This window comes from Vanessa tameamea, chromosome 6 (assembly GCF_037043105.1).
Source record: "Vanessa tameamea isolate UH-Manoa-2023 chromosome 6, ilVanTame1 primary haplotype, whole genome shotgun sequence".
Classification (NCBI taxonomy): domain Eukaryota; kingdom Metazoa; phylum Arthropoda; class Insecta; order Lepidoptera; family Nymphalidae; genus Vanessa; species Vanessa tameamea.
Genome location: NC_087314.1, coordinates 4,419,551 through 4,444,135, shown reverse-complemented (window position 1 = coordinate 4,444,135; position 24,585 = coordinate 4,419,551). Strand labels below are relative to the sequence as shown.

The following is a 24,585-nucleotide window of genomic DNA, read 5'->3' as shown; positions in this document are numbered from 1 at the left end:
CATTCGTCAAACCGGAACACGGTTTATTGTTATATAACGTGTTTATATCAACAAGACGTATACAATTTTCTCTGTGAGCCCCAGTGGGGAATTCAACACGACTAATCCAGAACTTAAACTAAATAACTTGAACTTAAGTAAATATACGTTTAGTTTAACTGACCCGACTAAGTGCTATAGGCACTACCACGTAACTTTTAATAATAAAATATTGAATTTCAATATCAATTTTTCTTTACATTTTTTTTTTATTTGTAGTAGTTTTATAACCTTCTAGACTCACCGATACCGGTTTCCGTAGCAGTCAATCGCTGTTTGATTTTTATTATAAACACATAAACGACAAAATTCTATCCAATGAACAAAACAAAGTATTTGAAATAAAACAAATGAAAAATACAATCTTAAATTCGACTTATAGATGTATTGAAAAATCGTAATGGATATAAAGTGTGAATTGAATTTTTAACGTATTGAAACTGCGATATATGTTCGCAATGGATCTGTTGAACAAACATCCCTCTGAGGACGTGATTTCGATACACAAATAACACATTTTAAAATTGTATTCTTGCGCGACAAAAATGTTCTCCCTACTTTGGGAAACAATATGGCCCAGTGGAAAGAACACGTGGATCAGATCTTTGGTCCAAATCTATTACGGACTTTTCATGTGTATAATTAATATTTTTGGATGAACATCGATTAGCATGGTTGAAAAAAACTCCTAAAATTCCCCTGAAACTGAGAGGAGACCTTTTTAAATAAAGTTAGGTAGACGGGCAAATGGGCCACCTGGTAATATTTGGCAACACCGGTCATAGCGGTTGGCTTTGTAAGAAATATTAACCATTCCTTACATCGCCAATGCACCGCCAGCCATGGTCCCCTGTACCTGTAGTTACACCCTTCAAACCAAATAACAACAATTGCTGTTTGGGGGCTGTACATTGGATGAGTGGAACCTACCCAAACGGACTTGTAAAAATCCCTACCATTAAGCCTTACCTCAATAGGAGATTTACGTAGTATAGACAATTTATTATGTATTTCTGTAAAGTTTTCATTTTTATTTAAAATAGGTAGTCTAACTCAAAAATAGGTTACTTAATAGTAAATGGCACTGTGACAAATATAAACTATTCCTTGGGTCACCTCAATGCTACCAACCTTAGAACTGAGATGTTATGATATTATATATGGCCACATTCATTCTTCAAACCGGAATAAAATAATATTACTGCCTGGCAATGTAAGTTTATATACATTAGTCAAAAAAAACATGCAACAAGTGATGATTGTTTTTCACGTAAATATAATACAGTTACTTTTAATAAACTTTCAACAATATATAGACATTTTTAAAAAACACAAAGATTTATAATACCCACCTAGTATTAAAAGTCTGATTCTTTAAACTAAAATGAGCTCATTAAACGCTCTGAACATAATTACTTAGTTGGAGTGTAGTTAGAGGAGGTAACTTCAAAAGAACGAGAGATCTTGACTCATACTTCCTATCTGGGTCAACGACTACGTTTGAATCAGAATCGGCCTAAAGTTTATATTTTAATAGAAAGCAAATGGAAAAAAACTTTTTAAAGACCCAAAATCTTTCTCAGCAAACAATGTTGGTTGTGATTATACCAATATTGATCTGTTTACTCACAGAGGCACTCACTCATACTTTTACGTTAATTTATCGGCGTTTATTAACAATTATCATCTGATTTATTTTTTGCTGTCTTTATTCTGACATTAGTCATCTCACGCACACTAAGAATTCTCGTAAGTACCAGAATCACTCACTTTATTGCTCGCCGATAATTTAAAGTGGAAGCACGCGCCTTCGTGAGGGAACATATCTACAATATTCAAATAAATACGTATTTACAAAATAACATTAAAATACGAGATAAAGGTATTAATTCGTTTGATATTAAGTTATTTATTTATGATAATATCATCAATGATCCAGTGGATTGGCAGATTTTAAACGAACACGAATAATTCAGGACTAATGGCTTTACGCAATTTCCGAAATAACTGTAACTTCCAAAATTTTGGCTGTTGGTGCGAATATCCTACCTAGCTTTGAACCCAGGATCTCAAGGCCCACAGCGTCATTTAATCTAGTCAATTGAAAAACAAAGCCGTCCAATGTAAAATATATGTATATTTAAGAAAAGTGTTAAAAACATTTGTTCCCAAAAATAACTTATACATTATTTATATACTTCGGGATATCTTACCAACTTCATGTAATTCACGTAAACTCGTATTGAAAATCGGCACTAAAAATTTGCATTCAACAATCGGAAACTCGATATTTGTTATCTACAACACTATTGTGTAGAAAGTGACTTAACTAATGCAATTATGACGAAGCTGGTATCAGCTTAGTTATACGGTAGACGTTGTCTCGAGCATTTGCGGTTAAATCATATTATAACAGATCTTGATACCTATCTATATTTTCATATAATAAAGATAGAGAAACTGTATGATTGATAAAGTTAAATAAATAACGACTTATTATTTTAGTTTAAATTTAATATTTTGTCAATAGTCAATTGATTGACAAAGATCTCTGTTCATCTTTTTGAGGAGGAGATTTGTTAATTATTCCACAAAGCTACTCTAATTCCAATTGGTAAATATACACGTTGAGATTCACGTATTCTACCACTAGATAATCCTGGTTCGTCTTGTAAATCTAACAAATTTCAGATACTGTATGTAAGATTTGGTGGAATGTATTATTATAATATATCCCGTTTATTGAGGAAGGTTAAGCTGTTATATAACTTCGCTTTATAGGGGAGCAAAGACCATAAACGTTAATTCTACCGGCAAACTCTTAGTAAAGACTTACTTATCATAATATAGAGTATTAAATATACATGTTTAATACTTCAATGCGGGTTAAACTGTCAATTTTAGTAACTAGCACATATTGACTGATAGATTACTTATGGATAGTTATGGACTTTTAGTTAGTTTTTCTGATTATTTTTATATCGTGGCACACGATAATATATTTAAATAATAAACCAGTTTACTAGTAATTTATTTTTAGAATTTTACTACAAAGTTATTTTAACCTCTTAAATATATGTGTAACTGAGATGAAGTTTAACATTAAAATATTAAATTAATATTTTCTTATTTTTTATATAAATAATGATGCAGCTTAAATGTTTTATTTTTATTTTTTATTATATTTAAAGACGTATTGCGTTATATAGCCCATTCATTGACAAATACTATGAAATATGATTCATATTCATATCATACCGTAAATTCATATTATATATATTTACAGTAAGCAACTTGTGATATAAAGTAATTGGGATGTCTTATCGTACACACGGGCTATAAATTTACCTCCTTATAAAAAAGCGTTAAATCTCAGATATTTAAATCAATCAGATGAAAAAAATCAGAATTTAAATTTTGTAATAGATAGACGAAATGTGTATTAAATCGAATACCATCTTGTAATATTTTGTTATGAGTTCAAATTTTATGGATAATTATATAAGAATTAGCTGTGCCCGCGACACGTAACAAAAAAGTTACTCCTTATTACTTCTGCTTTCTGCCAGTGAAAGTCCCGCCAAAATCGGTTTAGCCGTTCCAGAGATTAGCCAGAACAAACAGACAGACAGACAAAAATTGAAAAAGGGTAATTTGGTATATTATGTACTGTGTATACATATACATATGCATGTAGTAAAAGCGGTTATTATAAAATTAAAAACAGACATTCCAATTTTATTATATGTATACATAGAAGATTATTATATCTCATATTATATACATATTTCACAATAAAAAATAAATATAGAGTATTTAACAATCATATTAGAAGTATATGAAGAAAATTATTTTTAATATTATATAAAAACAAAACGAATAAGTTGTACATTATGTATTAAAATGTCTTATTTGTTATTTTAATACACTTACTATTTTAATGTTATTAAAATATATTTCACGAATAAAGTATTTCCAAAAATGTTGACCTGAATATATAGAGAATTTATTTCGTGAATATTATCTAAATAAACTCAAATAGTGATATTTTTGCGGAATAGCTTTTCTGAATATTTTCAATGGCACTATTGAATGAGCTTTAACAACATATTATAATGTATATTACTCAAAGGTGCCCCTGATATCGTTTTCAATTTTATATACTAAATGTACTACTACTTATATAAAATTTTATAATTTTGGTCGGGCTTTGTGAAAGCCCGTCTGGGTAGGATATATTACATTTCGTCCACTCATATATTATATTTAACCGCCAAATAGCATTATATAGTGTTATGTACCTTGTGCCTGAAGTTACACTGGTTCACTCACCATATAAACCGGAACATAACAATACTAATAGTCTATCGCAATCCGCAGTTTAGCGGTAGAATATCTGATGAGTGGGTAATACCTACCCAGACGGGCTAGCAAAGCCCTACCTACCATCACGTAAAGCCAAGCAAATAAATACTCATTTACAATATACGATGCAAATTAAAAAAAAGGGTTTATTTTACAAATGTTTTTTATAAAACCGAAATACGGGTACCTTTGATTTAAATCTAAATAAAAAAATACTTTAATGATATTTTGTTATATCAATTTTTTCAAAGTAAATTCTAGTAGAACATCAAAACACCGAAACCTTTGTACTGCCCTTAATCAATGGATTTAGTAACAGACAGCTGTCCTTAGTGGAGTTGTATAAAACACCTCGAAGGCTTTCACTAGGCTTTGCAGAACACTCGTTAATTTTGTCCTTAGTACGGAGACGACATAATAGAGAATTCGGTGACAAAATATCTTTAAAGAAATTCCTTACTTATTTTTTTTTATCACAGCTAAAATATTTATTAAATAAAAATGGACACAGAAACGAATGCAGAAAAACTATTCTATAATAACTAATTCGAATATCGCGAACACGATCGAGAAACATCAGAAAATAATATTCAGTATTAATTATAATATTTCAGCCGTGTAGCTGAAGGGATATCCCATGGGTAAAACATTATTCGAAGCCCAATTATTTTTTCTAAGTATAAGACTCGTTTTCGATAACCTTCGCTGCGTCCATAATTATCCATATTATTACCATCTAAAATGGCCGTCTTCCGTTCAGACTTCAATCCCAAATTTTATTTTATATACTTCTATCTTTTTCTCATAAGCACAAGCCTCAATACCGATTTCCATATATGGTTAATAACTTTCAAAAATTATGAATTTTCAGGCAAACTTTCATCCTAAGTTTCACCCTCTTAAGTGATGAATTTTCAAAAGAGCTTTTACAACTATCTTCAACAATTTAAAATTAACCTAATAATTCATATTTCTAGCATGAGAAATGAAGAATTTCCATACTTACTTTCATCACCGAACTTCTTTAGTTGAATCTTAGAAAATCCTTTTTCAGTGTTCACTTACGTTACCTAAGGAATTTTCTGTACGAAGTTTCATCCTATTTGAACCAGCTTAGATTGTACGTACTATGTCAGTCAGTTATTTTAAAATATAGTTAAGCATATGAATATCAATAGCGTATCACTGTTAGTCGGTTTTTAACATTTTTCAAGTTAGATAAGACATAAGTTCTTAAAGACTAACAATCCAGGGCACTGTTGTTATATCTTGATGTTAGAGCTATAACGAGTAATATTTCAAGATAAATTTATAATAAAAAATCAGGCAAGCAAGCGCAAATAAAACTTTAAAGTATTATTTTTATTATCATCTTTAAATTAAAGCTAACAAATTAAACTAATAACAATGCAAATAAACTAATAAGTATTATAATATACGAGTATTTTATATAAAATTAAATAAGTATGTTTACTAATAAACAAAAATTTTAACAAAAAAAAAGCGACTTCAAATATAACACTATTTCGAAACAAATTAATATGCATTGAAAAGAAAAAAATAATAATTGCGTATTCTTCTACAACTTAATAATCAACTTACTTTTTCTGCTCATCAATATGTAGGAACGATCTGTGAGTTTACCACGCGAGAAAATATCTAGATAGGTACCCACCTACCCACTTTAAATCTAAAACATACGTATGAATATGAAAAAAATGATTAAAATATTTTTAGAGTTCTCCTAAGTAAAATAAAATGAAAAATATTAGAATACTTAAAAGTTGATTTACGATAGTATTATGTAGTTAGAATTATTGTTAGTTTTGGAGTCGGTGTCAGCTACGGGCAGTTACGGCCAGTCAAGAGAAAGAAGCGATACAAGTCACTTGATTACGATCATGTAGGTAGGTGGACCGTAAGTCACCACTGCCCAAGTGCTGATATAGCTTCGAAGATGCCTAGTAACACTATCCTTCCAGATATTCACATTGTAATGTTCAGGAAACACAGATGCCACAACAACATTCTACATTTTTGTCTGAACGTGCCTACAGGGGTTGGAGGGTTAGAATTATTGCGTATTAAAAATAATTGTATATACACGATAAGTTTAATCACACGCATACTTCGTATGATTGCGTGGAATATTTATAATAAAAAAATAAATTGCACTGGGACTGCCAGTAACTGACATAGTAAATGCTTGTAATAATTAAATATGCAAAATAATATAACATTAATTTGACAATTTTTATTTCAATAAGGCAAAAATTAACGTAAAAATGTTGTGATGTATGTTTGCAGGAGTTACTTTAGTTATCGATGTAATTTAATTTCCGTTGAAAGTAAATTATTTGCAAGTGTCAATCACATGACAGAGAAGGTTAATTTATATTTTGGAAAAGTCTTCTCGAAGATCAATCGCCGTGACCAAGATACGAGAGTAGTATATCAACGTCTAAGTTATGAAATTTCCGAATTTAAAGACTTTTGGCTAAGTTAGTTCAGGTACGGATGACGTAGTATTGACTTGTTTGTTTGAGATTACTTTGTGATAGACGTCTGAATTTATTGTTTTAAACAACGTTTGATCTGAAAAATAAGATTACGAAAATAATTAGCGTGTAGGATTTTTAGCTAAAGATTAAATCTGAATTATACTATAAGTAAACTGTTGGTTCGAATCCGTATTTATAACGACAGCATGACGTAAGGATCCCTACCCTCAATTCTTCTCCTCCAAGCCGCAAACTATATATAAGTATAGAAATATACCAACTGTCACCATTTTTACTGCCAAATATATAATGATTATTTTTATTTATTGATGTAGTAATCATTCTTTATATTACTTTCTAGTACAAATGGTAAATAAGTCAATGAAATAACCTATACAAGTGGCTTATCTCAGATGAAATGGGTGGCAGTCCATCAAAGTCAACAAAGAGACGAGACGACTTATCATAAGGTGCCATTTGCCCTGTTTGACGCTTGTCCGGCAAAGGAGATCGTGGAATCGACCAGTCGGTATACAATCATGGCCTAAAATGGATATAGGAAAAAGAAATATTATGTATTTTTTTTTATTTGGTTCTTCAACAATGTGTACACTGATTATAATAATATAATATAACAAAGTAAAATTTACTTAAAGAAGAACACAACATGCACAAAAAGAAAACAATCAACATCTTAACCTAATTTGAAAACTATTTAAATAAAATTTAAATAATTATTTAATTAAAAGGAAATAAAAGTAAAAAAAAACTATGTAATATAAATATAAGGATGTATCAACTCAGACATTATTTTTTACTGCCCAGTACGATCTTTTTCATGGACGCAATGGACGTAACATTTAGATCGACACTGTTTTGATATTCATCATAAGCATTGTACATTTGTGAAAGTGGGCTATGTAGTTTAAGATTTGTGCGATGCTTTGCTTTATTAAAATTATTGATTAATTATTATTGCTATTATTAAGGTATAGTGTTTTCCTGTATATTTTCTTTACGCAAAAAAATATCGATATTTAGAGTTATAAAACACTTAAATTTAATATGAATCTGTCTTTGAAGTATAGTTTAAAGGGAAATTGTTAGAATATGTTTATACAGACAAAATTAAATCTGAAAGTGAAAATATTTCAAATTTTCGTATCAAGAATATTATCTTCATTATGTACACTTCATATATCATCCAGTTGCACTGCATGCGAAATTGGTGGTCCGAGTGAAAAGACAAGGTAAATCGTAAAGCGTAGAACAAAAAAATGAGTGTTAGTTAGCAAACAACAGATAGCAGGAAACAATGCCAAAATACTACATAAAAAATTACAAGAAAAATATACGCAATTGAAGTCACAGTGTCACACGAGTGAAAGATATACTTAAGACATGACAGATTTTAAAAGTCCTGCCACTACTTTGATTAATCAGTTACCAATTATATTGATTTATACAATTTTGATGTCGTTACGTCAGTGATAATTTTTACTTAACCCTTATGTTTATGATTAAGAGCATATAACAATTGCTTAAATACGATATATTCTAAATCAGTATACCGAAAATTTTATATCACTTTTAAGACTTTTATTTGGTGGTCGGATTTTCAAACTTCGGTCAATTCAGGATTCGGTCGGACAAGCCTGTCTAGATAGGTAGCAGCTCTTCCTCATATATCCTAGTATTTTTGTGTAACTACGGTCACAAGGGGCATGACATCTTAGCTCCCAAGATTGGTGGCGCATTGGCGCATTGGCCTGTGGGCGGTACTGACAACTTACCATCAGTTGACCCAAAATCGGCCAAAAATTAAATTAAGTAATAATATTTTATTTAAAAGTATTATACGGATAATTTAAAAAGTGATTAAGTTATTTTCCATTACCGGCCGTAATTTACACTTCGGTACTTCTCCCTTTGTGTAATTTTGTTATTACGACGTGTTTTATTTAGCGTAACACGTACTTCACTAACTAATTATACGTGCCCAATATAAGTTCCCAAGTTCGACTATAATGTGTAATAATTATTACTAGTGATGGCCTAATTGTCGAAATTCGATCGTAATTATTGATAGTCATGTAAGATATATTGGTTCGTATTATCGATAAAATGAGGCTCAGCTGAAAGATACCTTGTCTTTATTGAGATAAAAAAATTCAGAGAACTGCCTGTTATAGATTTTTAAGTTTGATACTACGTGAGTTGTCATTAGCATTATGAACTTACACAATGAATGTTTTATTTTATATAACAAACTGTATTGAAGGGTTAGTTACTTTGTGGTTCGGCCATCTGTGTAAGTACCACTTCCCCTCCCATATTTTACCACCAAGCAGCAATTCTAATATTGTTGTGTTCTAAGGGTAAGTGAGCCAGTATAACTACAGGCACAAGGGATCTAACATCTTGGTTTCCAAAGTCGATCAGTTCCAGTGGCAAAAAGCTGTGGTGACCACTTACATCAGATAGCCCGGTACCTATGCCATAAAAAAAGAAAATATCAAATATTTCTTATTCACATATTAATATATATAGTTATAGGTATATATAATAACAATAATATTATAATTTTATTATACATTAGAAGCTATTTCATTATATCTATAATTTTCGATACTAAAAATATTATATTATATTTAAAAAAAAAATCTTTAATCGATTAACAATAGTGTTATAAAATAATTTACATCGTCCATATTTAATTAAAATATTCGAATCGGCAACGCAAACATTTTCTCAGATTAAAAATCGAATCCCTGAAATGCGTTTTCCGTTCGACAAAAGGCATATTCAGAGATTAAACATTGATCGTGATAATTAATTAAAGCATTATCGTTATTAATCACTTTAACATCATATCATTTTATATATATATATATATATATTACGTGCTATGTACATACGTGACAACAGTTTACGGGACGTAATATATGTGAAATAGTCCTTATTATTGTGCGACATCAGTTTACCTCTTAGTATGGGAGGAACGTAAGAATATTATAATTATCTTAATTAAAAGTTTTTGCAAATACTGTAATTCTATATGTTTAATATATATACTTTTATTGAATAATCAATCATGATTCAACGATTAGAAAGGTATTATCAGTTATGTACCGATACCGGAAGTCGTGCGCAAAAAGCAAATATGGCTGGCGGATGTGGGTCGTAAGTCACGCCACAGAATCCCGGTCGACATCCGGAGCCGTTTGATTCATAACGTGACGACTCCGTAACGACTCGTATGCCTTTTAAATTTATTAGATGTTGTTATAAATTATCATTTAGCGGTTCAAACTCGAGTAAATCTTATTTTATTTTAGAATTATAGTGTTATTAATATTTGCGGAATAAATTAATTCTGTAAATAAATTATTTATAACACAAGATAAGGCAAAACAGGTCTGCAGATAGATTATCTTCACATATTTCAAATTCTTATAGTTTTTTCTTTTTAATTCTTAGAGTACTGCTCTCAGCTCTGAGACGGAGTTTTCCAGTAGCAGGTCTTTGAATCAATATATAATATCGATGATGATGTTAAAGCCCTTTTGGACCTACTTACTGCTTGATCGTTTGGCTTCGAGTAGAGATGCTGGATCACTCTGCATCTTCTACCGCATTTTTAAAGGAAATGTTCCGAGGACTTTTTGGATTAATCCCAGCCGTTGAATTTTAGCTTCGGACATCGGGTTAAAATTCCAAGTTTCTTCCGCACCACCTTGATATCTGAAAATCTTTCGCCTACGTTTTTCCGAAACGTTACGAGTCTTGAGAAGTTTAAAAAAAGAAACCCTATACATTTCTTAAAGGCTGCAACGCACCTGCAAACCCCCTGGCAGAAGTTCTTGGACGGTGTCGTAGCCTTCCGATAGATAAGCCACCTGCTCGTGTACAACCTATTCCATAAAAGAAACCATATAATTGTTGCAAGACTTATTCTCATGACTTACCAAGTCCATAGATCAGAATTAAAGCTTAACAAGCTGACTTAATGAAGGGAAAAGTAAGTAACCAAACATCCTCGAATCTATAATATTTCCTTGTAAATAAAATATAAATCCTGGTAAATCCTATAACATATTTCTATTTATATGGCGATTACTTAAATATGTAACATATTTTAAAAGCTTTTCAAACTTATTAATCCAGAATACGTCCGTTATTATATTCCATTCATATTTATGAATATTATTGAAAAGTAATAACACAAAGCAAATATAAATTCCAATATGATCAAATAATTGAGGGCGGTTAACATTCCCGTTCAAATATTACAATATTAAAGTATTACGCTGGGGAGATTATATTTGAACGATTATATTTCACCCGCACCACCTAGATGTCCGAAAATCCACAACAGCGCGATTCTTAAGGCATTTTCGGCCTCGCAAAACCACTCTGTGGAACCAGCTTTCGCCGGCGGATTTTCCGAACCAATACGACTTGGGAACCTTCAAGAAAAGAGCGTACTTATTCCTTAAAGGCCGGCAACGCACCTGCAACCCCCCTGGTGTTGCAGATGTCCATGGGCGGTGGTAATCACTTTCCATCAGGTGAGCCTCCTGCTAGTTTGCCCCCTATAACATAAAAAAAAATAATTTTAACGCGATCTTCCCAGGGCCTACTAATCCGATGTCAATAATTATTCTTACGTTGTACATCGTGTTTATTGAGGAAGATAGTAGGCTATACAAATTCGGGCTGTAATAGCGGGCGGAGGCGGAAATAACCATAAACGGCACGTCACTTGTTTTGAGGTAATGAGGTCTACTTGGTTATACACTCATTGTGTATACGAAATATGCCGCAGACAGATAGATAATCTTGATTTTTTCTTCAATCATATAAAAACTACTGGACCAATCAGTATAAGATTATGACCAATATTGATAGTAATGGTTTTAAATTGCATAGAATCTTTTTTATATAATGCTCAGTGAATTAGGCTAGCGAGTAACAGCTAGTAATTATATAACGTGACTAGATGTGCTGCGTTCTGTGTGTGCACATAAAACATAACATTAGCCGCGTGTAAATTTCCCATTGCTAGGCTAGGGCCCCCTCTCCCTTTGAGAAGAAGGTTTGAAGCATATTCCACGACGCTGCTCCAATGCGGGTTGGTGTTATATTGTAGTTATGTGTGTGTTTTATTGTAATCGATAAACATAATAAGCTGGCTGAATTTTATTATATATATAATTTAAGATTTATTATTACACATATAGTATATTATAAAATAAAATAACTTTACATTAGATATATATGAAATTAAATAAATTATAACAAATTTAATCGTATATATTCAACTGATTAAGATTTCTCAATCAATATAACGAATGATTTTTCCAGTAGATGATTATCGTTTAACCTTGCTTCTCGTTACTTGATTTTTATGAACGCCTCTTATTTCTCAAAATTGACGAGTTTGAAAAATGTTAAAATTGCAGCTTCAGCTTAAATCTGCTTTCGATGTTTTGTGATCGAAATTTCTCGAAATTTTCGTTTTGACAAACTAAATATGTCTATTTTCTTCTGGTAAAGACATAAAGCGTTTTTGTCTTTTGAATTAAAAACATTTATTTAATTTACAAGAAGTACTAATTTATAATACAAAAATAATTATTAATTATATTCAACGACCGTCATAGTTGGACGAAAACAACGAATGAAAAGCTTTTGTATATGTAATGGTTTTCTTTACACACATATAACATTTAAAAAGGTTATTAGTAAATATCTTGTTATCATTGAATTTGACATAATATGTTATATGAAATAAAACATTTGACTGAAATTTATACATATGTGGTTGCAATAATTCACAAAAAAAAATCCAATAATATTCGGTACATTTAACTATCGTTCAAATATATTACGACTCCTTTCCCCTTAAAGCGTTTACATAAACCTGATTTATATGTATAATGTGCTAAAACAGGCCAAGTTCTTTTAGTTCAATGCGGAGCACATTTACATAATATATTTCACATGTAATATGTTATATTCAACAAAGAGTCTCATACATTACATCATAATATAAAGATCGCAGTATACTTTTTTGTAGGCGTAAAGAAATGTTCTAACGAAACGTTTTATGTGTTAGATGCTAGTGGATAAGGTGAGGACGAAAGTTTTATAAAATTTCGTCCGACATCCGAGAATGTTTTGCGATTTTATTTATAAGTTTGTAGGAACATTCAAAAAGTATATGCTGCCTTTTCTATTTTGTAGCCAACATTATGTTTTCAGAAATCTTTGATAAATTGATAAATGATGAAATAAAGGACTACAGTTTGTGGTAGGGCTTTGTGCGAGCCCGTCTGGGTAGGTACCACCCACTCATTAGATGTTCTACCGCCCAACAACAGTACTCATTATTCTTGTGTTCCGGTTTGAAAGGTTAGTAAGCCAGTGTAACTACAAGTACAAGAAATACAATGAATTTGAAAACTGACGAAGGTTTTCTTACTCTGACTGTACCATTGGCGTAGTAACAGATATAAAAAATACACGCTATCTACGAATTTTTTTTTTATTAAGATTTTCATCAAAAGTACATCATGGAGATGCCCAGTTAATACTTGAATAACATACAACACCTTGTCTTATTGCGTCCACTAAGTGATATGAGGTGGTTTATTCTCTCCCAAAAGAATTGGAATTGGGATTTAACGGGGAAATGCTGACGACTATTATATATTTATTTAAGTTCTTTTGTATTAATAACAGTAATCCTATTTGAAATAAGAATCATACTCAAATTTGTCTAAATGGATTACCGTAAGTATGAAATCCTTAAGTTCCCACTGTAAACTTAGAAGCACTAAGTTAATGAGAGACCCAAAGCATAAATGAAGTTAGAAGACATAGAAGCTTTTCAAACGTATAAGTTATAAAAGTTTATAATTAATTACTCACTGATAGAACTCTTTGAGCAGCTAAACTGCGTTACTCGTATTATTTGCTCTGTTACTCTCAAGTCAAATCATCATTTTATACAGCATTAGAATGCTTTCGGGGATTCGAGCGCGAGTAATTTAATAAACTATATTTGTCCTTCGATAGTGCAAGATTTTTTTTTTTTATCGCTAAATGTATTTGTAAAACAATGACACTTTAAATGAGTCAATTAAATTCTATTGAAGAATGATGATACATGTTCCCTTTTCAAAACAAAATATTGTATCAGGGTTAATTTCCTCATTATTTAGCTATGTCTCCTCCAAATTTCAAGCGTCTATATTTTAAGCATACAGCTTAAACTATAATTTGATAATAAAATCACTCAGATAGGCATTTGTTTTTACAATATATAGCTTATAAACTAAACGATACAGTAGACATTTTATTGATATATTATATATTTAAAGAGGAGTTGTCAAAACTTCCAATTTTAGGTCAAACGACGATGATCTCTCTATGTCGTGGTCGTGGAATTGATATACAAAAGCACAAATGATAAAAGCCTAGCCCAGCTAGGCATATTAAATAATTTATTGAGTAGTTGTTTAATATAGTCTGAATATAAAATTGGAAACATTTAAATAATAATACAAACGCCGAAATTCTTTTGAGAATCAATTCGTTTTTTTTATCCTTTATTTTTCCAATATTGTCAGTATGTGACGTATATCATGTTTAAATTATCACATATAAAGGAAATTCAATACGTTTATTTTTTATTTATTTTTACTAATGACAATATACATTTTACTGACGAAAACGATTGAATTAAAGTGTCTGTTTATAAAAAAAAAAAAAAAACAAAAACATGGACGAGGCGGAAATATATACGATTTTTGGCAAAGACAAGCGTTCGGAGCGTGTATGATAAAATAACAAAACATCATCTTTGCAGATTTAGTCAATTTTATTACAAGGGAATAGAATATAATTTCGCTTAAACGGGTCGAAGCGAAGATTATGCGTGTAATTCTATCACTCGGAAGCTTTTATGGTGATAACTAATATGAAAGAATCAAGTTTTTTTTTTTCGTTTTATGGACGATTGGATTGAGTATTCTTGTTTGTTACGGCCATTTCATTTTCAAAATGTAACATCTCACTCGAAAGATATTCTAATATTCAATTGAATAAGTTTATTGTTACGACTTTTTTGTTCCAAGACTTTAATAATAATGAATTATTATTTTAATATTACATTATTAATATATTATATTGTAAATTTGACTATCTCGTTGCTTGTGAGGGTTGACAAATCATGAGGTCACGGGCTCAGATTATGAAACAAAAGGCAGACGGCGCCAGCCGAACATTATAGTGATGAATAACTAATAATTAAAGTGACAGAACTTTTAACATATTAACAAATAGGCGCGTCATTTCGCAGTAAACGTTATTTGTATTCGTATTTGTTACTTTGTTTTACAATCTGACGTCACAGGTTGGAATCCTGGATCGAGAGAATAAATGTTAATAAATTTAAACAAGCGTCTATACAGACAACCCCGCCGGTTTAACGCCTGTTCTTTCTGCGACTGTGTGACATAGCGTATCTGAGTGGGAACTGTGCACATCATATGCCTGCACTATAGTTTTTCTTTATCGATTCTTATTCTCCATTGAGAATTCGAATTCGAATTTCGAATTTACCTTTTTTTTATTAATTATTATCGATAATGATTATTAAACGGATATTTCTGAAATAAGAATTATTATGTGACATTAAAGTTTATAGTCTTAAAACATTTATGTTACATGTATTGTTTTTTCTAAATTACAGTTACTAAATATATAATATGTTTATTTGTATATGTAGTTTGTATTTGACTTATTTAACAAACGAGCGGACTTGTTAGTATTTAAATAAAGATAATGAATAACATCATTAAAAAAAGCAGTCGTTTCAGTTACTAAACAATATTATTATCAGTTTAATTTATGTAACAAATTACATGACATCAAAATAAAACTTACCCATTCGGATATGTATAAATATTCCTCTTTTACGATGCTATATAGGGAACATTTTCTTTAACCATTCCGTTTTATTTTGACCATTTATTTCAGGCACATTTCACCTCAGTACTTACACTTACCGGAGCATTCTTGACGCTTTACAATGCTAGCAATAAAAGCGTTCATTACTCGTAACATGAAGCCGAGTCGACGGTCGTACCGACATTATACCGGGCAGGTAACGCTGATTAGGAAACACATGCGGCGTTTCGATGTTAAAAATATTATTAAATTTTCCATGGCATTATATATTTTCCTTCGTTATGTTCTATACTAAACTGACGCAAGTGATTTAATGATTCAATTTTAGACCTCACAAACATTATGGTATTCAGAACGGCTAATAAGCTTAATTCACAGGTTTGATCCGGATCCCTTTGGCTTTTGTTCTAGTTTAACAAAGGCTTGGCTTAGTTTGTAGAAATAGGAATATTAGTTAGGCTTTGACAATGTTAATTTAATCTCTAAAAGCATGACTGTTATCTATTTGATTTAAATATATTATTAATTCCGAATTCCTTTTTTGAAAATTGACTATTTCAATGCAAGGTTGAAAAGTTATAAGTGGACATAGTATTTGTGTTACATATATACGATTGTGTTACTAACTACAAAAAAAGCTAAAATCACTCAACTAGTCATATAATTCAACTATATTATTAATAATTTTGTCATGGTGTAAATTCAGAAAATGCATATTATTTATACATCAATAAATATAAGTTCAAAATATTAAGTAAATTAAAATTGTTAACAGTACAATTTCCCAACTCGAAATTAAAATGAAAGTTGAAAAATTATAAGCGGACGATGCATGCACGAAATTTTCAGAATGTAATCCAAAAAAAGGTTTGGTGATGTTGATTATATTCAATTCTGTTTTCACTCGTCTCTTAAATTTTCAACTTTTATAACATTTTTACAATATTTAATATTATAAATGACTATTTACCAGTGCTATGTGCATTCTTGTCTAGATAGGTACCACATCGTCAATACTTTTTATTATTTATTTCAGTTTGACGGATGAGTGAGCCAGTGTAAACATATGACATAAACTCATAGATCCCATGGAAGGTGGCATATTAATCATCAGTGAATTGTACGTGTTGGAAAGTGACACTTACCATCAAAGGCCCCATTTTCTAGTATATAATCTGTGCCCCGTCGGCACAACTAAAAGCCATTAAACTAAGAATTTAATTGAATTTTCTTGTATGTCTTCCTAAATGGAACGATAATATGAAGCTTTTTGAATATATTATACGATGCATAAGTATATCATGTAATTAAAACATACTATTTTATATCTAGCCAACGTTCGTTCCAATCAAATTATATATTCTTTAAAATCTATTTTAATCTATTCAATAAAATTATTAACTAGCATTACAAATTAGAAACTAGCACCTACCAGCGCGGTATTACAATCAACGTAAAACATTTTATAAAATATCTAATTTGAAGATAATTAGAATAGTTCAAAAATATATCGGTCGTTAACGTCACGAAAATCAGTACATATGTTATCCAAAAACCTTCGTTACAGTCAGTGCCTTGCTACTAAGGGCAGAGAGGACGTGTGGTGGGTTTTAATTACAGCCTTCACGGCCGTCCATTACAGCTTTGAATATGGACGCTATGTTGTGTAAAGATCAGTGCTAACTTATTAATTAACTAATCATATTTCGATTTATTTGTAATATTTAATGATTATGACTAGAGATTTCAGGGCGTAAATACAGGACTGTTCTCTGTATTTCATTACTCTCATAATTAATTGAAGATAAAAAAAATTGAGATTCTTCAGGAACAATACTTTCCAAAAGTGCTAATTACCAAACGTTGGGCTGCAAATGATAATTTCTTGAGAATTTTATTTTAATGGTTTGATTGTCGTATAAAGCTGTATAGCTCGGGGTAAAAGAACCCTTGATTTAGCCACTAGACCATTAGAAAACATAAGTGACCTTCTTTAGGTATTCAAACATTGAATCCTAAACTAACAGTAAAAAGTCAATTTTTTCATAATTATCATAGCAGATAAAATGTTATATTGTACCTTCGAAATCTCTCCAATCGTTCTTGTAATTTATGTAATATTGCAAATTTTACCAACGAAGCTTCATCAATCAATCTATGTTGCTTTTGTTTGGTTTCGTAATTTCTCTTTACATCTAAAATGTCATTTACTAGTTGAAATTTAATTAAATTTTCCTTTGAATGTTTTTTAATGAATGACGTTTTTATTTAATATATTTCTGTATGTCTGTAAACGTGTTTTCTTGTTGCACACTTCTCTTTACCCTCAGAACATTAAATACGAATTGATAATTAGATCAATTAAAACGAAACAGCAAACGAATCTTTATTTTATTGATAGCTATTCATAATAAATATTATATCAAAACAGTTATTATGATGTATAATCATCCAAGCAATGTATTCCCCTTTTATGGCCACCTTTTTCATTCATGAGTTTACTGAATATTTCAAAATGTTTTTTTTTTTTTTATTAATTAATTGCGTAAGCTGACAAGGAAATGGGTCACATGGTGGTGAAATGGATTATTGCCATATTAACTATACTTACATCGCCAATACGCCGCCAACCTTGAGAAATAGGTTGTTATATCCATTGTGCCATTGTGGGTAATATCTACCCAGACGTGTGGTACCACCCATTCTTCAATGCTTATCAATGGTTAGTGGTGATCACTTACAATCAGGTTTATGTAGAATTTATTGAGTATGCCTTTTACGAATCTGCCAAATATTTTACCGAATAATTTACACATTGTTCCCCCAAATAAATAGGACTAAAGGCAAATAATTAAAGATGATACTAAATTATATTGAATCAAAATGTAATTGTTTGGTTTTCTGAGAAGGATTGTGTATTATAATAGTATCTCAGATATATCATCTTATTAAAAATAAATTATATCTTATTCGCAATTAATCTATTTTTGTAACATTTTGATGGAATCATTGTACAAACACGAACAGTTAAGGTAAACTAAAATAGGTAACTAACAAGTAACTAAGTTAGTAAAATCAAGTTCCCGACTCCGCAAAGTCAATACAACCTTCTTGGATGAAGTATTTTTTAAAGTTAAATATCAAAGATATTTTTAACTTTGCCTATAAACTGAAATCTTATGTTCAATATTATTAAACTATTCAAGTATTCAAGCGTGGTGGAGTTTGTATTCATTGATTTCCATTATACATAAAGTTAATTGTATGTTTGCTATGTAATTTCATTTTGAATATAAAATAAAAACTGAGTTCTTTTTTAATTCTTTTTTCTAATTTACTACCACTCGGTACCACTGAATATCATTTAAATTAATTCTGAAATATGTCGATTTTATATGCCGATAATTCGAGAACTTTCTCCAATAAAGTGTATTGTAATTTAACTATAATATATGCAATATTAGTTTAATTATAGTTTAATATTATTTAAACCACCGTTTATATGACTCCAAAAGAATAAAACAAAATTTGTACTATAACGATCCTTTGAACATTCCTGATGTTTGTTATTCAATTTATATAATTATTTCATTTATTTCTCAACCGCAATCACATCTGTTTTAGTCAGTCCGTGACCACGACAGGTACAACTCACTTAAAACGTCGGACAAATTATAAAACAGGTATGGTCGTGGTTAAAACGCAAATATCATACACAAAACAAAAATCTGTACTAATATTAAAAATGCGAAAGTAACTCTTTTTGTTTATCTTTTGGTCTTGTACGGCTAAACCGCAGAACCGAATTTGTTGAAATTTTGTATGAGGTAATCTTGAACTCCAAGTAAGGACTTAGTCTAACCCCTTAAACACAACAGTAAACACAGTAACATTAGTACCGTTACCAAACCCATGTTTAGAAAATACAATACTCATACCAGTAAGATGAAATAATATCCTAAACGTCAGCACCGTCAATCATTTTTATTACCCCTAACATTTATATTGACTCGACAAAATAAACATTTTTTCTCGTTACGCCGGTGTATTAATTTATTGCTGTCTGTTCAGGACTGTTCATATTGAAATATTTCACGTGTCCCTAATTTTCAGAGAAAGCTAATTTTGTTAAGAAATTTGTAACACGTCACTGAATATTGGACTGTATTAAAAGTTATCATAAATTTATCGATCTGATATATAATCGGAAATAAATGATCACGATATAAAACATGAAATCACTCATTAGTTAGAACTTCTGATTATCGAATATAGCAGGTTCAAGCCTGGGCAACCAATATTGAATTTAAGTATGCATAATTTGTTTGTTTACTCATCGTGTTTAAACCTGCATGTGTCAGATCAAATTCAACGACATGTGGTGGAATAAGGTTGAAATTTTCACCTCTAAAGAAGAGGAAATCTAAGCCCAGAAGTAAAACATTTAAAATGTTGTACAATCGAAGTAACAAACTAATACAACAATATGCAGTGTGAAAATTAAGTGATCGCTTTACTTGAAATTGTAACGCTATATTTTTATTTATCTTTGTCAACTTTACAACGACGTATAAATGAGTAACTGTAACACGAAAAAACGGTGCAACATTAGATACTTTATTGCCACTAATACTTGTTTATTAATAAAAAATATAACGGACGTAGCGAGCGACGACGTTCTATATATAACAGACTCCGTCTTACAAAACAACGTATGGAATCGTGAAAGAGCGGTCAACGCGCGCGCACGCGCTGTCTAAACACAAAGATGGATCTGTGTGTGTTCTGTGTTCCTGTTTGTGTTGTGCTGTGAAATGTTCTCCGGTTTTAAACTGGCGAAGCAGAAGGGGATAGAGGAGGTCTACTGCTATAGAAGTGTGAAAATCAAGCCGCCAAGAACGCCGACTTTGTCTCGTGCGAAACATCAAAGACGTGAGTTGGCAGTACTACTAAATAAACACAGTTGAATGAGGTGGTCCGTACGAACTTTGAATAAGATGGTTCATTAATGGGATGTGTCGAATGGTATACTTAGTCTCGGCTTATATAAAGTTCTTCTTGCTGAGGAAATTGCCTTGTCATTATTTCGCAAGTTTATTGCTTAGAATAAAATTTTAATGTTCGAAGAGGTTCATGGTATGTTTTGTACAGTCGTCCAAAAATCGTTATCTTATTTTGTTTATCTTGTTGTATAATAATTATAAAATTGAATGTTATTGAAAATAAATTTAACATAAACAGATGATTTTAGTTTTAAACCTTAAACAGATACAATCAAATTCACAAATATAATAATTACCGTTGTAATCAATATGTTCGCTTATTCGACGTGTTCGTGAAAGTGAAATAAACAAGAAAATATTTACGTATACGTAATTCCATAAGGGCTCAAAATCTTCTACTCCAATGAACGCTCATTTATAACTTGTGATATAAATAGGTAGTATTTGTAAACAAGTCGTTTTATTAGGGCACCACGTGCCTGTGACCGTTTCAAATGTTTAATCTTTAAACCTTTAAACAGGGCTTAAATTGCCGGATGTTGTTCGACAATCTGGCCCTTACGTGAAAATAAAGACGTATTCACAGGGAACATAACATCTTAGCTCCCAAGGTTGGTGGCGCATTGATGGTGAAAACCTTAAGTTAAAGATAGACAAGCATGTCATTGACAAAAACAACGTACATGAATTTTATTAATCACGGGAGCTTTAATTTTAATTCAACGCTGTAATATGACAATTCCAAAGTGATTTTATGAGCCTACTTGAATAAAGAATATTTTGATTTAGGTTTAGATTTAATTTTTGCAGCATTATCAATAAAACAACTGTTTTTACTTTATAAACAAAAATCGCTGAGTTTCTTTCGCTGATGCTACTGTTCAGGTGTTCGTTTCCAAGCCAGTGTTGGAGTTTTGATAATCTATCCTAACCTAAATCTAGCCTAATACGTGATCTAAGCAAACCTCGGAAATAATTCTTGTTATGGTTTTCAATAATTGATATAATTGGGTCACAGTTTGCTTAAATCAAAGCAAAAGTGACAGATAACCTAATCGGTTATCTCCTAATCTATATACATAATATAAAATTGGAGTGTCTGTTTGTAATATTAAAATAACCGCTTTTTACTAAATGCATATACATCGTACATATACCAAAATAAAATATTTTTAAATTTTTGTCTGTCTGTGTGTTTGTTCCGGCTAATCATTTTGACGGGACTTTCACTGGCAGATAGCTGATGTAATAAAATTAACTTAGGCTACAACAATAACTTTTTTGTTAAATTCAAACACGCACGAAGACGAAGCCATTTGGTTAAATGTGAACCAATCGTATCTCTCCACTGATACCTCTGGTTGGTTCTGCTTTATTTGTATTCCTTATTATTGAAATATTATTTGAACTAGATATCCTACGATTAAACCCGCTTCGTTTTATTTAAATATCGTCAATATTTTCATAAACGCTTTAACTCAGTCAGTTTTTATATGTGTTCAGATGAATTATAAAAGTAAGCTGAAGTATCTACTTCTCTAATAGAACGACTGCCTTTTTTAAATTAAATATACACACCATGCCTAATACTAATAGCAACGGCTGTTGACCTAATAACCCCTCTCAGTTGCTGGCTTTCACATCTAAATTAAGAATCATTTGAAAGAAACCAGCCAATGGATCCATTACATCTGTCACTTTACTCCATCCCATTGAGGGTTCCCTAAATTTAGACGATTACGTAACTGACCCTAATTATTGTTCAGAAAAGAACTTTGAATCTATTTTTTTATTGGTTATAATGTGGTCTCGGCCAGAAATCATTTTTACTACGATGACGCATTTGGCAAGGGTCGGGGAAACCGCTTATCATTCTTATGTTGAATGATTTTATTATATCTATCCAGTTTAATATCGAATAAATACTCAAGCGTACTTAGACATGAGAATTTTTAAAAGGTAAATCGTTTAGGACAATATCTTCGATACAAACTAAACCACAATAATAATAATCGCTATGCCTTGTTTTACATTCTAAATGGAAATCATAGCATTTAAATAGATTTTAATAATAACCTCGTTTCAATAATTCGTGTATTTTTTTTTTATTGCTAGCTATAAATATTTAATAAAACAGACAGTTTCATCATATACAACGACCACGCGGAGAACCAGGAATTCATCAATCATTTTAACTAAAAACTGTATATTTTTTCATGCAAAATTACAAGCGGATTTATTAAATATACATAAAAAAATCTTTTTATTTAGCGTCCATATTTGTTAATATTCTTTGTTGTTGATTAGAGCACGTGTATACAATCAATCATTACTGGATTCAAATACGGGTATGTTTTCATGTGCTTGTGTTTAAATTTCGTGCTCGGTGGTGAATAGTTAAGAAAACTGCATGTGTCGGAGGAAAATCCCATGTGAATTCGCCAATATGCGATTGGGGAGGGTAGTGGAATAAGCTCAAAATCTTCTTCCTATTTAAAGGTCTTCGACTAGCGATCAGTTATTATTATCCATTATAATCAAAGATTACAAATTTACTAAACGTCAAATCGTAATAAATTAACCCACTATTTCACTTAACTGTACTCAGTAAATAAGTTAAAAAACATTTCACAAAAGCAAAGACAACGTTTAAAGCAACAAACCGTAAGAGCATGCGGGCCTACCCTTAGTCCTACCCTGACCCGAGACAAACGATTCAGAGGACGTGCCTCGAAAGCCTTCTGAAATAGGCTCGAATAAATTTCCCTGCCGATTTCATAGGCTGGCTGTTTTTTTCGCGTCAACACCTTTGCGAAAATGAAACGTATACGAGTGAGATAAACTTCACTTATTATTTTATAAACGTTTGCTACATATATATATTTTAGACAAGCAATGAAAATATTGTTGGAATTGTAACAATTCTATACAAATATTTCACCTTTGTTTAATGAAAATATCTTAATTATTAATATATTTAGTATTAAATGTTCACAATTTACTTTTCTTTAGTGGTATTCAAACTTATCCAAGAAAGTAATCTCATAGGCATGGATTTATGTATTTTATTTTTATGCATGAACTGATTTTGTTGATATTTTTTCTATTGCACGACATGGATCAGAAAACAGTGCAGATAATTTCAATGGAAAGGTTACAAATGGCCGCTGCTTAATATAAGTTATATATACCTTTAAATACATTCGACATTTAGATGACATTAACCTATATTCATGCTTAAACTAGAACCAGACATTTTAGGCAGACGATCAGCGTTATCGCAGCTATGAACGTCTTCATAGCCTAACAGTCAAGTTACGCTTATAAAATAACTCAAAACATTACAATGAGTTACATAATCCTACTAAATTAACTACACTCGCATTATTAAGAAGATAAATGACATAAGCATATTATGTAAATACAATATTAATCTTGTTAGCGATGGTTTTTATTTTCTACCACTTCAGGTAGAAATACGACTTGGGATGCATACTGAATCCAATTATTACCATCCAACGGCACAGTACCGTATTCAGAAGGCGAGTAACTGTAAGTAATTGGACTTATGATAATGAAGTCTGCAGCCACCGATTGCCTGAACAGTTATTTTTTATGACCACTACGAAAAATGAGCTACAATAATCCAGATAAGGATTGCATAATGTACTTAATGGAATTAAGGATTAAGATAGGTA

General features: G+C 30.9%; 1 protein-coding gene across 3 annotated transcripts in view; it reads left to right on the top strand.

The window, feature by feature from the left end:
* The window catches only part of Grip (Glutamate receptor interacting protein), a 319,089-nt gene that overhangs the window by 243,426 nt on the left and 51,078 nt on the right, over nt 1-24,585 (top strand). The window contains exon 1 of one of the 3 annotated variants that reach the window (XM_026630235.2): nt 20,594-20,816. The exons of the other annotated variants lie outside the window; for them this stretch is intronic. Within the exon in view, the coding sequence (XP_026486020.2) occupies nt 20,699-20,816 (118 nt within the window). The 5' untranslated portion in view covers nt 20,594-20,698. Of the gene's footprint in view, nt 1-20,593; nt 20,817-24,585 lie in introns of those variants that run through there. 3 annotated transcript variants of the gene reach the window in all.